Below are 20,010 nucleotides of genomic sequence, written 5' to 3'. Positions count from 1 at the left end.
TCATGAAATTTGATTCATGTTGCAATCTCTTGTGATGTATAATGTATAAACCTACCATATACATCTGGCATTGGGAATTTTAAATAACATACCATATGTATTTGTAATGGGGAACTTAGCAAATAAACCAAACATATACGTTGACATAGGCTCTATACGTTTTATAGTCCCGTTAAAAGGGAGTAAATTTGGTTCCTGCATACCAACACTTACAAGCTGTGTTTAGCAGTGTTTTGGAAATTCTACCCTGTGGTGTAACATTTGAGCTAAAACAGACTTGCTGAGATTCTGACTGTAAATTCTACATAGAATTCTACATACAACCAAATCAAACCAAGGCGTCTTTCATTTTCTGAAGTGTTTAATACTTCTTTTAACTACAAGAACATAAAGTAAAGGATTGTTTACATTTTTTCTTTTCTTGTAATCAGCTCACCGCCCAAGTGATTACTTTTTTGATAGATAGTGACGTCAGCGTCCTATCACGGGCCATCCACCATCTGTACTGTTTGTGACGGTCAGCTGATAGCTGTAAATACATCGTCAGGTTAGACATCTGTGTAGAAAGTATTGTATCAATGTATACCAAATTATTTCTATACTATGGTCATTCTATACATGGTTATTTAAATTGTTATATGAAATATCAATACCATTCTATACAAGAGGCCCAATGGGCCTGCATCGCTCACCTGGTATTAATCTCACACTCACAGTGAACTAAAATACAACTATAGGCAGAATATCAGTGTTTGTGATTCATAAGAACCTACTAAAAGATTTAAACATATGACGCTTGTGACCTTGAATGTCGAACAAGGACATTAGGTTCAACAGAGTTTATAGTCTTCCAACCCAGCATGCTTCTGGCAAAATATCATTACCCTGGACCTTTTGGTTATACAGAACAAATCATTTAAAGATTTAAACATAAATTGACCACTGTGAACTTGAATATGGGTGAAGGTCATTCACCTGGTAGTTCTTCATCCCAGCATTTTACTGGCCAAATATCATCACTCTTGGCATTTTGCTTACTAAGAAGAAGTCATTCAATGGTTTTAAACATGTTTGACCCCTGTGACCTTGCATATATATGTCAAGGTCATTCATTTGAACAAACTTGGTAGTCCTTCATCCCAGCATGCTACTGGCATTATACTAGGCCTCTTGGTTATTCAGAAGAGGTTGTATTAAGATTTTAACATATTTGACCCATGTGACATTGAAAGTGGATGAAGGTAATTTATTTAAACAAACTTGGTAGCCCTTCATCCAAGCATGTTACTGGCCAAATATCATCACCCTATGCCTCTTGGTTATTCAGAAGAAGTTGTTTAACGGTTTTAAAAATGATTGACCCCTGTGACCTTGAATATAAATCAAGGTAATTTATTTAAACAAACTTGGTAGCCCTTCATCCCAGCATGTTACTGGCCAAATATCATCCCCCTAGGCCTCTCGATTATTCAGAAGAAGTTGTTTAAAGGTTTTAAACATGTTTGACCCATGTGACCTTGAATACAATACTGAATCGCTCACCGGGTATTAATCTCACACTTGTAATCTTAAAAGTGGACTAAAATACAGCTACAGGCAGAATATCAGTGTTTGATTCATAAGAACATATTAAAAGATTTTAACATATGACGCCTGTGACCTTGAATGTCGAACAAGGAAATTAGGTTGAACAGAGTTTAAAGTCGTCCAACCCAGCATGCTTTTGGCAAAATATCATAACTCTGGACCTATTGGTTATACAGAACAAGTCATTTAAAGATTTAAACATATATTAACCACTGTGACCTTGAATATGGGCGAAGGTCATTCATTTTGACAAAATTGGTAGCCCTTTATCCCAGCCTGTTAATGACCAAATATCATCACCCTTGGCCTTTGGCTAATTTAGAAGAAGTCGTTTAAAGGTTTTTAACATATTTGACCCCTGTGACCTTGAATATATGTAAAGGTCATTCATTTGAACAAACTTGATAGCCCTTTATCCCAGCATGCTACTGGCCAAATATCATTACCCTAGGCCTCTTAGTAATTCAGAAGAAGTTGTATAAAGGTTTTTTAAGACAATTGACCCCTGTGACCTTGAAAATGGACGAAGGTCATTCATTTGAACAAACTTGGTAGCCCTTCATCCCAGCATACTACTGGTCAAATACCTTAACCCTAGGCCTCTTAGTTATTCAGAAGAAGTTGTTTAAGGGTTTTTAACATATTTGACCCCTGTGAACTTGAATATAAGTCAAGGTCAGTCATTTGAACAAACTTGGTATACCTTCATCTCAGCATGCTACTGGCAAAATATCATTATCCTAGGCCTCTTGGTTATTCAGAAGAAGTTGTATAAAAGTTCTAAACATATTTGACCCCAGTGACCTTGAATATAATTTAAGATCATTCATTTGAATAAACTTGGTTGCCCTTTGTCCCAGCATGCTGCTGGCCAAATAGCATCATCCTAGGCCTTTTGGTTAATGAGAAAAAGTTGTTTAAAGTTTTTAAACATATTTGACCCTTGTGACCTTGAAAATAAGTAAAGGTCATTCGATTGAACAAACTTGATAGCCCTTTATCCTGGCATCTTACTGGCCAAATATCAGTATCCTAGGCTTCTTAGTTATTTAGAAGAAGTTGTTTAAAGATTTGTTAAGACAATTGACCCCTGTGACCTTGAAAATGGACGAAGGTCATTCATTTGAACAAACTTGGTAGCCCTTAATCACAGCATGCTACTGGCCAAATATTGTAACCCTATGCCTCTTAGTTATTCAGAAGAAGTTGTTTAAAGGTTTTTAACATATTTGACCCCTGTGACCTTGAATATAAGTCAAGGTCATTCATTTGAACAAACTAGGTAGCCCTTCATCCCAGCATACTACTGGTCAAATACCTTAACCCTAGGCCTCTTAGTTATTCAGAAGAAGTTGTTTAAGGGTTTTTAACATATTTGACCCCTGTGAACTTGAATATAAGTCAAGGTCAGTCATTTGAACAAACTTGGTATACCTTCATCTCAGCATGCTACTGGCCAAATATCATTATCCTAAGCCTCTTGGTTATTCAGAAGAAGTTGTTTAAAGGTTTTAAACATATTTGACCCCTGTGACCTTGAATATAAGTCAAGGTCATTAATTCGAACAAACTTGGTAGCCCTTCATCACAGCATGCTACTGGCCAAATAGCATCATCTTAGGCCTTTTGGTTATTGAGAAGAAGTTGTTTAAAGGTTTTTAACATATTTGACCCCTGTGACCTTGAATATAGGTGAAGGTAATTCATTTGAACAAACTTGGTAGCCCTTCATTTTAGCATGTTACTGGCCAAATATCATTACCCTAGGCCTCTTAGTAATTCAGAAGAAGTTGTATAAAGGTTTTTTAAGACAATTGACCCCTGTGACCTTGAAAATGGACGAAGGTCATTCATTTGAACAAACTTGGTAGCCCTTCATCCTGGTTTGCTTCTGGCCAAATATCATCACCCTAGGCCTTTTGGTTATTAAGAAGAAGTTATTTAAAGTAAAATATTGACACCGGACGACGGACGACGGACGCACGGACGACGGACGCTGCATCATCACCATCGCATAAGCTCATTCTTTATCAAAGACTGGCTTTATCATTGAAAAGTGATAATTCATGAAAACCATTTGAAAGAGTAAAGTTTTCCCGTACCTGTGTTGACACACGAAGTTCGCTCGTATTTGGCAGAAATAGTCGCTCATCTGGTAATGTGATAGCCCCCAGAGAATTAAACAGTCCTCGTTCAGCCTGCCTGTTGGTTTCCCGTGCATCCAGTCGGTGTAGTTTATGGGCTGACCAAACAAGGCCCATTCCCATTCATGTTCGACCTCCATGTCTGTCCCGTCGATCCAGTAGTTATGGAGACCATAGTCTACGACATCGTAATTAAAGGATAAAAATTGTGTCAAAAATGCATCAAGAAAGGGCAAACGCAATTTGTAGGTACCATGCTAAATTGAACTGTCAAGACCAGAGATTAATGGAGAGAGATATGGTTCGGCCGTTTCCAGAATTTTTCTGCTGTCTCGATTTTGAAGGTGTGCCAAAAAAGACAACAAATAGATGAGCCGTAAAACTGTGGACAGATTGGGCCATCCATCGGAACACCATTCCTCAAACGTATATATATAAATGTATACAGAAACCCTGATTTTCCAGAGCCAATCGAATCGTCAACAGCATCGGTGGATATTTTAAACTGTCCTCGACCAATCAGCGCCCTAGATTTTCTGACTCGATATCACGTTAGACCGTCTATTTGAAGTAGGCGGCAGCTCTACGTGATATAGATAGTATAGAAGTATGAAGTGAAGTTAAAATTCTGAATAGAAAAAAAATGAAGGTGTCTCCAACCAATGCCCAAGTCACAATAAGACTTCGCTTAGGCGAAATACTGTGCGCAATAGTTCTGTTTCAAATTGATGTACACCCAGATACTTCGTATGACGTTAATGCTATACGTGCAAAAGGACGTCAACAAAACGAGGTAAAGTGAAAATTCATCGTGCTTTTTGTACCTCTCTGAATGCGTGTGTAATCAGTAAGGAGTTATCGCTTCACTATTGATGCTATTGTAATTCCTATAGCAAACAATTCTTCCTAATCAACTGATGTATGGACTGGAGGTTTTTTTAAACAGAGAAACAGTTATTTTATTGCTGTAAAATAAAATTTATTCGAAAAGCTCAAACACCCCGGATGAAAAACATCAAACAATACACCAATTGAGATATAGAGCTGGGGTGAGAAATCGTGCCGGGTGAGAAAACGTGTAGCCTATGCTGATATTGATTGCACAATTTCTCACCCGGGTGAGAAATCGTGTCGCGAACGCAGCAATTTTGCACGATTTCCCGCTCACACACGATTTCTCACCCGGGTGAAACATCGTGCTTAAAGTGCTCCGTTCGCAACACGATTTCTCACCGGTGACCCGTTTTCTGACCCGGAACGATTTCTCACCTCAACTCTCTATCTCAATTGGGGATGGATTTTGTCCGTGGTGTCTTAAACTTGCCTAAGTGTACATGTAATAGATGAGCTGACATGATTTCAAATGAGTAGTAGTTCAATGTACAACATATCTAATATTTATTGATTGATTTATCTTTCAATCTATTTATTCATATATAATTTATTGCTTTTTACCAAAAGTCGATCTTAACCCCTATAACATATAACAATTACATTTTATGACTACTTGTTTCTATGCTATGACTATTGGACTTCATTTTCAAGGTTTTGTCCATATAAATAAATGCACTTCTGGTCTTTATAGCATATACAATTGTTTTGCTATATAATGTTGTTTGAAACGTTTAACATGTAAGACCACAGTTACCATAAAAGTAAGTTCCGCAACCGTTCAAGGTATCTGCTGGTCAAATATTAAGACTAAACGGCACAGGTACAACTATAAATAATGCTGCGGCTAGGGAAAAGGTTTTAGAACTTATTGAAAATTATAATCTGATTGACACTTACAGAGAGCATCATCCAAATAGTAGGAGATGTACTTGGCGTAGAAGTAATCCAATAAAACAGGCCAGATTGGATTTTTTCCTGGTTTCAGAAAACCTTTTATCTAGTATAAACAAATCAAGTATTGAACCAAGTTATAGATCTGACCATTCAGCCACAGTAATTTCTTTAAAATTAAATGAATTTAAAAGAGGGAGTTTTTTTTGGAACCTTAATAATTCTTTACTTCAAGAACCCGAGTACTTAGATATAATAAAACGTACTATTGAGAGCATTAAGTTACAATATTGTCTGCCTGTGTATAATTTTAACTCTTTGGCACCTATTCCAAATAGTGATATTCAGTTTTTAATTAATGATCAATTATTTTTAAAGACCTTTCTAATGGAAATTAGAGGCAAATCAATTTCTTATGCATCATATAGGAAAAAGCAACAGAATCTGAGAGAAGAAGATCTTAAGAAAACTATAGATATTCTAGAAGCTAATACAAATTCGGACCAGGAAGAGTTGTGTGATAAGAAAAAGGAGTTAGAGTCTATACGGCTAAGGAAGATCAAACGTAGTGTGATTAGATCAAGAGCAAGATGGACAGAGGAGGGGGAGAAGCCAACATCATTTTTTTACCCTAGAAAACAGAAATTTTACTTCAAAAACTATTCCGAAAATTCAGAGAGAGGATAATGTTGTAATAACAAAACAGGAAGAAATCTTAGATGAAGTGCGATTATTTTATGAAGAATTATATAGATTTATGGATATAGATGATATCGATTTAACTGTTCATCTTCAGGGTTGTGATGTTCCAAAGCTAAATGATACTGAAGCAAACAGTCTGGAAGGTAAAATAACTATAGATGAAGCTGGACTTTGTTTTAAAAATATGAAAAATAACAAGAGTCCAGGGTCTGATGGTTTAACGGCAGAATTTTTTTAAAGCATTTTGGAAATATTTAGGTGATTATGTTGTTATAGTCTTTTAGTAGGTCAGCTCTCAGTTACACAAAGACAAAGTATAAAGGGAGTCAACTCACGTCATTTTCTGAAAAACTGGAGACCAATTTCACTTTTGAACATCACATATAAAATAGCTTCTGGGGTAATTTCTCATAGGATAAAATCAATATTAGGAAAGCTAATTAATGTAGACCAGACAGGATTTTTATCAGGGCGCTATATTGGGGAAAATATTTGTACAGTATATGATATAATTTATTATGCAGAAGAACTAAATATCCCAGGTATGCTACTTATGATAGATTTTGAAAAAGTATTTGATTCTGTTTCATGGTTTTTTTTTGATAAGGTATTAGAGTATTTTAATTATGGGGTAAACATTAGAAAGTGGATTAAAACTTTACATAATAATGTATTTTCTTCGGTTAATCAAGGTGGTAACATCTCTGTACCTATTAACATACAACGCGGCTCTCGTCAAGGGGATCCAATTGCCCCATATATTTTTATTCTTTGCGTTGAAGTCCTAGCAGCTTGAGTAAGAAATAATAGAAATATTAAAGGAATCCAAGTTCAAAATGTAAATATTCTAAATATACAATATGCGGATGACACTCTAGATGGTTCAGAGAGGTCTCTAAAGGAATCAATCCTTGAATTAAACAGTGTTGCAAAAATCTCCGGGCTAAATATCATTACTAACAAAACTCAGGTTGCATGGATAGGCAGTAGAAAATATAGTCAGGAAAATTTCTTGCCAGAACTGAATCTGCTTTGGGGGAAGGATAAGTTCACCTTTTTAGGAATAGATTTTTCTGTTGATTTAAGCGAGATCCCCTGAACGAATTTTGATAAAAAAAATTGTGAAACTCAAATCTCTTATTAATATATGGAATAGGAGGAGTCTAACTCCAATAGGTAAAATCAATATCATGAAGTCTTTGTTAATTTCTCAACTCAGTTATCTTTTTATTACCTTGTCAAACCCACCTGAAAGATATATTATAAAGCTGAATTCCTTATTATTTGATTTCCTGTGGAATGGCAAACCTCATAAAATAAAAAAAGATGTAGTAATGCAAAATTATATTGATGGAGGGTTGTAAATGGTTAACGTACATGCTTTTATAGATTCTCTGAAGCTAGGTTGGGTAAGAAGAGTACTTCAGTCATCAGGAAAATGGAATTTGCTTTTAAGTTTGATTATAGATGTAAACAAGTTGCATAATTGTGGTAAAGAATACATTCGTACATGTGGATCTAACTTCCAAAATGATTTTTGGAGGATGTTTTTAAAGATTGGGTAAGACTGAATAATTCTAGTTCTATGAGGGAAGTTAGACAAGATTCTGTCTTAAAAACTCCACTCTGGTATAACACAGATATACAAGTAGGAACTAATTTTGTTTTTTATCCAAACTGGTTTAAGACATCAGTATTAACAGTGAATGACCTTGTTAAAACCCCTAATAATTTGACTTTTTATTCATTTATTGAATTTCTTCATAATTTTCGAATTAACACAAACTTTCTCGAGTACCAAGGACTGGTCCCATCAGCCAAGCGTTTTCTTAGGAAATATGATTTTCAGATAGAAAGACCATCCCAACCTTTTATACCTCTTCTTTTTGAAATATTAAGAATAAAAAAGGATCTAAAGACTTCTATAACAACATGATTACACCAGCTTCAACACCTACTGGGGTGAGGAAATGGAATGAGGAGGTTGACTCTGAGTTTGATATTGATAAATGGCAGAAAATTCCATTTACTGTTACAAAAAAAATCAAAATTGCGGTGGTTTCAAGTTAGAATTATACACCATATTCTAGTAACTAACACTTTTCTTTTCAAAACAAATTTAAATCCTAGTCCCTTATGTAATCTGTGTAATATGGAAAGAGAAACTATAGTTCATTGTTTATGGGAATGTCAAGAAGTGCAGGGACTACTGCAGAGACTTGAAACTCTTTGTGACATTCTTCTAATTCCTGTTTTAATAAATAAAGAATCATTACTTTTTAGAATATTATCACCACGAGCGAGTACTGTTGATAATGAAATTTTAATTCTTATCAAACACTATATATATAATACTAGATGTCTTCACAAATCTTTGAGTCTCAATGCACTTATCAATGTCATCAAAGACCATTTCCTTGCTCAGAACAATATTAACAATAGTAAAAACAGATACATAAGAAGGAAGTTTGAAATTGATTGGAGAAAATGGAAACCTATCCTGGAAATATAACCAGAAGAGGCATTGCTAATAATGCTTTTACATTGATGTTGTTGATGATGATGGTGGATTGATAGGAGCATGATGATGATGATGATGATGATGAAGAGGCATTAATAATGATGATTTTACATTGATGTGGATGATGATGATGATCAAGATGATGATGATGATGATGATGTATTAAGATGAGAATGGTAATGATGATAATGGTGTAATTGATGATGATTGACAAGGCTGATGATGATATTCAGTCACGATGAGGATGAGGATGAAAGAGATGACGATGCAGAAGATGATTGACAAACCATGCTAATGGGAATTGTATGTATGTGGGTGTATGTGGTGTTTACGTATTTATGTTATAAAAATGTCTTTAAAAATAAACAAATTATAAAAAAAACACCAAAAAACCCAATTCTGTTGCCCGATTTATACAATGCACGGGCGCGCACCTTCTTAAACACATTCAAATGCAATCCGGTTTACCTAAATTGATCCGTTACGATACTTCTACAAGGATTCCAACATCATCAGTATCGTACGAGAATCTACATGTCATCAAGCCAACAACAGCTGGTCACTGCTGGCCAGTTATTAATCTAAATTTAGTGTCCCTAAACTGTCGGTCGGTGCCCGAATGCCCCGTGGTATAATACAAATTTCCGCTTAAGAAAACATAACCGTAGGGAAGCAGAGAGACAGTGGCGAAGTACCAAATTAACCGTTCACCAACAGATTTATAGGGAACAATGTCGACTTGTTGATTCACTTCTCATTCAGTCAAAGAAGGCTTATTATTCGGAAAGAATGGAAGAATGTGGTAAGGACATGGGCAGCTTTTTAAACTCACCGAAAATGTAATGGGTCAGAAAGCTGAAATTATCCTACAAAGCTGTAACTCTGAAAAAGACTTGTCAAACAAGTTTAGTGATTACATTCTAAATAAAATCACCTCGATCAGAAAAATTATATCGGAAGGCAACTCTACTGCTGGCAATGATATCTCTGTCATGACTGCTGACATTGGATTTGATGGGGAACCATTGGCAAAGCTCTCACCGACAACCCAGGACGAGTTGCGAAATATTATCATGACATCGTAATCGAAGTCCTGTGAGCTTGATCCACTGCCTACAGACCTTTTAAAGCAATGCCTTGAAGCACTGATTCTTTTGATTACCTCAATCACAAATCAAGAAGGCACATGTTAGACCATTGTTGAAGAAGCATCAAATGGACAAGGCGGAGTTGAAGAACTACCGCCCAGTATCAAATCTGCCTTTTCTGTCTAAGATCTTGGAAAAGGTTGTGTCCCGGTGTTCAAGGGGTTATCTCCATGCATGAGACGACCCTCCTACGTGTACACAATGGCACAGCTTCTGCATTGGATAACATGTGCAGAGCGATGCTTGTCATGCTGTATTTGTCAGCTGCATTTGACGTCATCGACCATGACATACTTTATAAACATCTGGAGTACTCTTATGGAGTGACTGATACCGCACTATGCTGGATACAGTCCTATCTGAGTGAACGACGACAGTATGTTGCCATCGGATCTACCACCTCACATGACAAAGTACTAGATGTCGGGGTTTCTCAATGGTCGGTGTTAGGACCAAAAATGTATTGCCTGTACTCCAAACCGATCGGAGAGATTTATCGTCGCCATAGCCTTCGCTTTCGTTGCTATGCTGATGACACATACATTTACATGGCCATCAAACCACAGGACAGTTGGGATACAATTTCAGAAAATCTAAAAGCTTGTCTGATCTGGATGAACGCCAACATACTTAACCTTAATCAGGAAAAGAAGGAACTAATCGTCTTTTCCCAAAAGTGTCAGCAAACAATGGCTCTCCAGCTCAAGGTCGTTGCCAGAACTATTGAGAATGTCCAAGCTGTTGAAAAGGGTATACTTTGATAGTTCACTGAACAAGGAGAAACAAGTAATCGCTATTGCCAAATCCTGTTATTACCAGATCAGGAACATTGGCTGTATCCGACAACTTATAACTGCAGATGCATGCAATATTTTTGTGCATTCACTTGTTACCTCTCGGTTGGAATATGGTAATGTCCTGCTCTGTGGTTTATCTGATAAACGTACTAGTCGTCTGCAGAGGGTTAATAACACTGCAGCACGGCTGGGGTTACTCGTACTCGAAAGAGAGAGCAAATTACACATGTGCTGTAATCATTGCACGGGTTACCTGACGATACAGGTCGTAGTACAAAATGTTGGTGTATACAGACAAGGCACTGAATGGAACAGCTCCCAAATACCTACAGGAGCTTGTTACCCTGTACCAGCCGTCACGATCACTGCGGTCGGAGTCAGAATCATTGTTGTGTCCCAAAATCTCGTTCTGTGACCTATGGAAATCGGTGCTTTGCGAGGGTTTCGGCACGTTGTGGAATAGCTTACCATCTGCTATTAGAAAGTCAAATACCCTGGACAAATTCAAGAAAGACATCAAAACTCACCTATTCATGTCTGCATTTTAGGCTCTTTGCAAATACGTCATGTAAATACCACCCTTTATTATTCATTTATGTGCACATTGCGATACTTATCTGCTTGCTTAATATATAAAGTGATTGTAAGCCTTTGTTTTTGTTTCACAATTATAACTAATACTATTATCCATATGTTGTAAAGCGCTTTAGAGTAATTTTACAAATCATAAAGGGCGCTATATAAATGTTGTATATTATTTATTATTACTATTAGAGAATTAACGCATATGCTATCACTTCTTTTGATGGCAGTACCTGTATTTATCTATTTATCTAATATTCATATACTTTTCAGTCCACTAAATATTCTAAACATAGAGACGTTTTCAAAAGACAATTTGCGCGAGATATACCGTAAATAAAATAATATACAAGTCATATCAAAGGAACAAAGGACACGAATTTTTATACAGCATGAACTTACTAAAGCAGATGTGAAATCATTGCTCTTGAAGGGTACTTACATTTCCTTTTTTCATTATTAAGTATAACAATATATACTCGTAACAGGAACTGTTACACCATAAGTAGTCGCAAGTGATGCATCAAAAACTGATCGCAATGCCATAATACTAGGGTTGTCTTATTATATATAAACCGGTACCCGAACAATCTACCGATCGAGTAACCGGTTAATCACTCTATTTGGTAGACAAATAATAAACAGCAACAAATACATTATATGTTTGGAAAACGTATTTACACCACAAACATACATGTATATATTAATCAGCATGATAGTTTACTCGTGTGTTTTAAAGTTCACATCGGAAATAGTTGCATGTAACCTCAGTAAGTATATTTCATGGACAACGAATGTCGGAATGCAGTAAGATGGAGCAATTAAAGTTATCTGTACTCGAAATCATGTGACGTAATATCATTCTTTAGAACAAAATTTGCTTGACAAATGTTTTAAGACATGCTAACTCATTCAAGTATGTACTCTTCAGATTATTTTTACATCTAGCATGTACAGGCGCGTTCTATCTCAGAAAGTTGATATTTCACATCTTTGTATTCTGGCTTCCTTTTAAAATCTGTTCAGATTTTGTATGGAGTTGGCGACATCTCTTTATCAGTATTTACAAAAGAGTACAAAATTAAGACTAACATGTAATCCCTGAACACTGTTTTTATTACAAAACTATCCGATTTTGGTCGCATCTATACAAATGCAGATAATGTGTAGGTCCAAGCCAGGGAAACATGGGGCTCCCAAAAGGGGTAAGCACATGTCCGACTTTTCGGTTCAGTATTTTGGTAACCGGTTCGTGGTCTTTCGCCCGAGTAACCGGTTAACCTTCTTATCGTTTACAACCCTACATAATATATATACATATCAAATCTATTACATCGGTCAATATCTAAATGTCGACCAATCAGGACCCGACCTAACACAGACATTTTGTATATAAAAAATATCAACGCAGATCGCAGTAGTGTTCGTAGTGACACTGCACACTTTTGCATAGGGACATTGGACAATGCATACATTTCGAATAATCAGAAGTCAGTCTGCAGCACCAATTTAATGGAAGATGTTGACCTTTTTCCCCATCTTCGAGAACATCATTAAAATACTCAATTAAACAACCTTTATTGTGGTCCATAAATCAGAACATAAATGGTTATAGCATGAAATGACTCAGCAAATGCTTGGCCATGACTTAGATCTGTTCGGAAACTTAACATCGATTATCACTAGTGACTATATGTATTATATGTAACTGCCGTACATCTCTATTACTAGGATACTTGTATCCCTCTGTACAACCATGCAGACGTATATACTACTGGCTTTATATGTCTCTGCTTATACATTAAGTCCCTATGGTAGAAGAAGGATGTTTATACAAAAATGAGTCCCCTTGGCCTATAGACCAAACCCACTGGAATATATTCCCGCAATGTAGAGCCATACGGTGCATATGAAATACTTTTTTTTTGAAAATCTATTGATGCCAAAAGTTTGTATTTTTAACGTTTTAAAAGGTTTTAGACACATTTCCCATTTCGCTCTCTTTCTGTATATGTTTCCGAACTCATGAGACATGGATTTTCAATGTTTTGACCATTAATACCACTGATGAGACGTAATAGACGGAATGGCCAAAAAAGGCAGTGAAAATGTTTACACTAACTTTCTGTATTACCTTTTTAAGCACGTACTTCCTTTTTTCTGTATTTAAAATGAGTACCAAATTCATTTTTTTCCATTAAAGCAGGAGATTCACTGTCATATTTCATCAAATTTGTAAACGTAGGTCATGATGATTACAATCTTGGATAAGAATTTGGAACAGATTGTTTTTGCACACGAATCAAAAGTGTTAAAAGGAAGCTGAAAAAAGGGAAATTTGATTAAAACAATTTAGGTCTTTTTATGAGTAAAGAGCAGTTGCCTGAAAGACAGTAAGAGGGAAGGGGAAATAATCGAATTTCGAATGAGAAATTAGAGACCTTCCGAAATTCAAAATAGCGATATTACAGATCCATTAAGAGAGTTGAGAATAGAAATCGCCATACGCATTGTGTTTTGCTTTCTTATATAGTATGCATGCTGAGTTACATTTAAAACGATTTCAAACATATTTTACCTATTCTGTGTTTTTCATTCAAATGTGATTTCAGGAAAGTTTGTTCCGCGCCGTTCAGAACAGTGGCCAGATGGCTATGATGAGCCTGGCAGGACGCCTGTGAATGGATAAATAATGATTCAAATTTATATAAAACTGCAAATGTTATAAAATTACTCCTAACTTCTATGTGTGATGGACATTGGACCGTAAAACTGTGTAATACGTAGCAATATTTTATTAAACCGTAGATCCGTAAAACATTATTTTATAATGATAGAAATCTGTAAAACAGTGTTACGTTAGACTATTTTACAATGATAGAAATCTGTAAAACAGTATTACGTTAGATAATTGTATAATAATAGAAATCTGTAAAACTGTGTTATGTTAGACTATTGTATAATGATAGAAATCTGTAAAACAGTGTTACGTTAGACTATGGTATAATGATAGAAATCTGTAAAACAGTGTTAAGTTAGACTATTTTATAATAATAGAAATCTGTAAAACAGTGTTACGTTAGACTATTTTATAATAATAGAAATCTGTAAAACAGTGTTACGTTAGACTATTGTATAATAATAGAAATATGTAAAACAGTGTTACGTTAGACTATTTTATAATAATAGAAATCTGTAAAACAGTGTTACGTTAGACTATTTTATAATAATAGAAATCTGTAAAACAGTGTTACGTTAGATTGTTTCATTATAACAGAAATCTGTAAAACAGTGTTATATTAGATTATTATAAATTTATTTTATTAGCACTGAAATATTTAAAACAACGTTACATTACATTATTGTATCATAATACAAACTGACAAAACAGTGATTAAGTAGGTCAGCGATTTGATATGTAGATACAATGTAGAATTTTATTACAATATCAAAATGTAAAACAGCGTCACAGACATGTAAACGATTAATAACAATAACAGAGAAACAGGTTGTTAAAAAACATTATACTGTTCGAATTCACCATTCAGGAAACGCGGGGCAGCATTATGACTAAAACTACATCTTTTCTTAGTCGACTTCAATTTTACATTATAAAAAAGTCAGATAAAAAATACAGGTCTTTAATATGGCCATGAACGACTAATCATGAACGTATTCTTTAGGGTTAAGCTGCATCACAGTTTTCTTTCATTTACATTTCGTAGAATTATTTATCGTATTATTCTATCATATATAATTGTTTATTTATCGTCTATGATCTGCCGTAGATGATAAATGAACATCTGTTTTAATCGTATGTGTTGTAGAATTATTTATTTCAGGAAAAACTCCATCGTTCTCAAATTTAAAAGACGAAAAGAGGTCTTTTGTATAATGCAGATGTATGTAAACTATTATACGTAAACAAATGTCACGTGCTTACTGAGGCTTCTGCCCAGGACAATTTTGTGTGTGCGAACAGGTAGCAGGAATCACCGAAACTCTCCCATCCATGTTTACAGTCGCCTTGAGCTGCAAGATAATGGCATAACATTATGCAATATTTAAATTTGCATGGTATTGTCACTAGAAAACATATTTGAAAGATGTGTCGTTGATGAGACTTAAAATGACACTGCACCACGATACACAATTATTAGCGTATTATTAATAGTAATACGACACAGACCGGAATTACAATGTCTAATGAAAACAAACAAAAAAGCTGCTGCTGAAACATCGCAGGGCATTGTGAGACCTGTCAATGTAAATGTAAATATGTGAAGAAAATCGAGGAAATATAAAACAATACTTGAAATGCAACAACAACAAAAATTCAAAGATCTGCAAATTCGTACAAAATGCAATTTTAACACTCATACAATTTAACATGTTATCAGAAATACCGTCTGCTACACTGCACTGATTTAACCATGACAGAAATAAACTTCTCAATTTTTCTTTGGATTTGCCCGACTTTTTTTGGAGATGAATTCTCATCTAGCGCATTATGATGTTTGCTTGCAAAGCTGTGTCATTCAAATAGTTCTTAAATGCCATACAAAAAATGTTCAATGCTTAAATAGATTCATATATTCCTAAGTAGAGGGCTTTGTTTTCATGAAAACATTATCTTACTGAAACATGGAATCTGTGCTCAAACCATCTTTTTAACTGACAGGAAATCATGTAACAGTTAAAAAGTAAATTATAAACATTGTTTGTGACTAGGTATCAATCTGAGTCGCATGTTAACCCCCCCCCCTCTCATCTTGTCAGGTAAATCTACGGATTGATCTATACATCAAACATTTACATTTCAATGGGGAATACAATCAATAATGCATGATGATGATCAGTTGTCAATAATGATTTAAATATAAGAATTTATGAAAAGTTGATTTCATTAAAGTGTAATTTATTATTTATTTACAATCAGTTGATAGTGTACAGATGACCTGCAAAAGTATGCATCACATAAAAACCGTGCAAATAAGAGTTTTTAATTCAACGACAATCTGGACTCTGTCCTGACCATTGCATACTCTATAAACATAAACGTCTGGAGTCATAGAATGGAGTGACTGATACCGCACTATGCTGTATAAACGACGACAGTGTGTTGCCATCAGATCTACCACCTCACATGACAAAATACTAGATTTCAGGGTTCCTCAGGGGTCGGTGTTAGAACCACGAAAATAATGCCTATATTTTAGAAACCGATTGGAGAGACTTGTCGTCGCCATAGCCTTCGCTATTCACTGTTATGTTGATGACACACAAGTCTGGTCATCAAACCACAGGTCAGTTGGGATACAATATCAGAAAATCTGGAGGCTTGTCTGACAGACATCAGTACCTGGATGGACGCCAATATGCTAATGCTTAATCAGGAAAAGACGGAACTAAGCGTATTTTCCCCAAAGTGTCAGAGAACAATGGGTCTCCAGCTCAAGGTCGTTGTCAGAACTATTCCAGCTGTTAAAAACCTAGGAGTATACTGTGATAGTACACTGAACATGGGGAAACAAGTGAACGCTATTGCCAAATCCGGTTATTACCAGATCAGGAACATTGCTTAATGTATAATGGTGATTGTTAGCCTTTGTTTGTTTCACAATAATAACTAATACTATTATCCATATGTTGTAAAGCGCTTTAGAATAATTTTACAAATCAGATAGGGCACTATATAAACGTTGTATATTATTATTATTATAATTGAGGAGCTGGTGAAACGGCACGACTGACTGTGACAATGGTCAAAGAAAACAGTAACAGCAGCCCCAAACCTAAAATGTAAAATGCATTTCGTCCAAACTACGCATTGGCTGCACATTGGGCCAAGTCAGCTGATGTACCTGAGGGGAAACGGTGTCTGTTACGTACAGAGAGAAACCTTCAAAGAGGTGGTAGCAACAAACAAAGCGGCCCGGTAATCTCTTATAAAGAATAATATATTCCGTTTTGGGTCCGGGGCAGTACGGTTTGTTTATTAGTCACTCCCCTGTAATTTGCGTTATCTAAAAAAACCGGTGTCGCTCTGGTGGAAAAAAACCAAGGACTCTGGAATGAGTGTAGCAGCTGTAAGTGATAAAAAGTGCGGTTTTGGATCAATAAATAACCCATATATCGATATATGTGAGGTAGGCCTATGTGATTTTTTCATAGAGATTTGTTGTTGTTGTCAGCACCTCAAAACTCTCCAAATACCAAACGATGTCGGAGAACTCCATGTTTTCATTAGTAGTGCGCCCTAGCCCCACACCAGACAAATACATGTCAAAATGTCTAAATATGGTGTCAGAGGAGAGAAAACTCGGGCTAGGGCAAAACATGGTACAAAATTGTTTTTTTTTAGAAGGCGAGGTTTTAATTTTCGAATTTACAATTTCCTGGAAAAATTCATCCAACAAAATTCGTATCAAAGTGATTCATTCTTACCGTACAAGACTAAGGCATCAATGCAGTTCTCTTAGATATAATCTATTCTCTGCACAGTTACATGTAGCTAGAGATTCAAACTGTTCAAATCATGGTCACCGTTGAGAAAATGCCTATCATTTCTCCTTGGGGTGTCAATCTTATAGTTCTGCTCGTACATGACTGTTCCTATAAGTTAACAATATAGATATGCAAATAAGTGACTTTACCACTTTTGTCGACGAAAACCTAGCTTTGGATGATAATTTTAATTTATTCAGACATGTGCAAACTTTTATCTGGTCCACGAAAGATTTTGAACATAAAATATATGCAGGCCTACATATGTAGTTTTTGACTTCCTACCATTACTTGTATTATTTATAATTGTCTGTCTATGTAATCACTTATTATTGAAAGCTGTTTGGGATGGCTTCATGAGTTGCAATAACGTATGTCAAATCTCTTTTACTCATTTGGACAATAAATATGTTTAAAATGAAAGCCTTTTCGTAGGGAGTTGAGAAAGATGTTGGCTGGTTGCAAAGGCGACGACCTACGAACTAGGTTGTGATAAAGCGTTATATAAGAACTCCGAATTATTATTATCAGTATTATAACCACTAGATGGACCTCAAATACACGTATAACAGATCCTCCAGCAGCACAAACTTGGCTACTTTGTCTGCGTATATAAGGACTTCACAGACTTATACAGTTATTTGTTACAAATCTATAATGGCGACACCTGTAATGGTGTGTGACGGACGTTGATCCCGTGTTCCATTTCCATTTAAAAGAGTACATATGGATAATGAAAATACTTCTTACAAAAAAAACTGTTACAGAAAAAAGTTTAAAATCCAATTGCTTACCTGCATTTACATATCCAATGGCGACTAGCAAAAGAAAGGCTATCATAGTGAGGTTGTTTAAGGTTACAAACGTGTCAAGTCCTGTACATTTTGCTGATAATATACACAGTCTTATCGCAGTTGTCTCTAGCAAGTCAGATACTGACATAAAGTCATTGTTATTAGGTCGACATCACCTGTTTCAACATTCCTTTGAGAAGAAAATTCCTACAGCTGAAATGAAACATTTGTTTTTCATATTTGTATTGATTATCTCTGTTGGTGTCCGTCCGTCCGTCCGTCCGTCTGTCCGTCGTCTCTCTCTTCATTCGTTACCAACACTCTTTTATTTTGATTATTGTTGTTTATTCTAATAGAGGACATCGATACCTTTGTGTCTTGTCGTGCTTTGTTTATTTTGCCATAAAATTGCAGGATCTACTTAGAGCGAAGCTCTAGATCTTCAATAGTCAATTCGGCAGGCCAAAGTATCCGATGACAAAACACTCGATAATTATATAATTATCTAACAGTCATTACAATCATCATAAATCCCGAATTGAAAAGTCCAACAAATGACTGAATTTTGATACACAAAATCAATTCGTCGTTAAAAACTGTAATTTGAATGAGGGTATGAAAAACACCCTATTGATTTTCAAAATAACATAGACAATTTTGTGTGTGCGAACAGGTAGCAGGAATCACCGAAACTCTTCCATCCATGTTTACAGTCGCCTTGAGCTGCAAGATAATGGCATAACATTATGCAATATTTAAATTTGCATGGTATTGTCACTAGAAAACATATTTGAAAGATGTGTCGTTGATGAGACTTAAAATGACACTGCACCACGATACACAATTCTTAGCGTATTATTAATAGTAATACAACACAGACCGGAATTACAATGTCTAATGAAAACAAACAAAAAAGCTGCTGCTGAAACATCGCAGGGCATTGTGAGACCTGTCAATGTAAATGTAAATATGTGAAGAAAATCGAGGAAATATAAAACAATACTTGAAATGCAACAACAACAAAAATTCAAAGATCTGCAAATTCGTACAAAATGCAATTTTAACACTCATACAATTTAACATGTTATCAGAAATACCGTCTGCTACACTGCACTGATTTAACCATGACAGAAATAAACTTCTCAATTTTTCTTTGGATTTGCCCGACTTTTTTTGGAGATGAATTCTCATCTAGCGCATTATGATGTTTGCTTGCAAAGCTGTGTCATTCAAATAGTCATAAATGCCATACACAAAATGTTCAATGCTTAAATAGATTCATATATTCCTAAGTAGAGGGCTTTGTTTTCATGAAAACATTATCTTACTGAAACATGGAATCTGTGCTCAAACCATCTTTTCAACTGACAGGAAATCATGTAACAGTTAAAAAGTAAATTATAAACATTGTAACTAGGTATCAATCTGAGTCGCATGTTACCC

The 20,010-nt window shown here is 35.5% G+C and overlaps 1 protein-coding gene across 2 annotated transcripts in view; it reads right to left on the bottom strand.

Annotated features, from left to right (window-relative positions):
• Positions 1-341: 341 nt before the first annotated feature.
• LOC110441458 (perlucin-like protein) overlaps positions 342-20,010 on the bottom strand; it is a 26,689-nt gene continuing 7,020 nt past the window's right edge. Inside the window, exons 1-5 of one of the 2 annotated variants that reach the window (XM_021484611.1) lie at positions 18,568-19,968; positions 15,210-15,298; positions 13,845-13,941; positions 3,690-3,909; positions 342-529 (exon numbers count right to left, since the gene is read on the bottom strand). In XM_021484611.1, coding sequence (XP_021340286.1) covers positions 472-529; positions 3,690-3,909; positions 13,845-13,941; positions 15,210-15,298; positions 18,568-18,715 — 612 coding nt within the window. In that variant the 5' untranslated portion in view covers positions 18,716-19,968 and the 3' untranslated portion in view covers positions 342-471. Of the gene's footprint in view, positions 530-3,689; positions 3,910-13,844; positions 13,942-15,209; positions 15,299-18,567; positions 19,969-20,010 lie in introns of those variants that run through there. The other variant, XR_002461873.1, reaches the window with a different exon arrangement.

This window comes from Mizuhopecten yessoensis, unplaced genomic scaffold (assembly GCF_002113885.1).
Source record: "Mizuhopecten yessoensis strain PY_sf001 unplaced genomic scaffold, ASM211388v2 scaffold715973, whole genome shotgun sequence".
NCBI lineage: Eukaryota > Metazoa > Mollusca > Bivalvia > Pectinida > Pectinidae > Mizuhopecten > Mizuhopecten yessoensis.
This window is presented reverse-complemented; position numbering and strand designations above follow the sequence as displayed.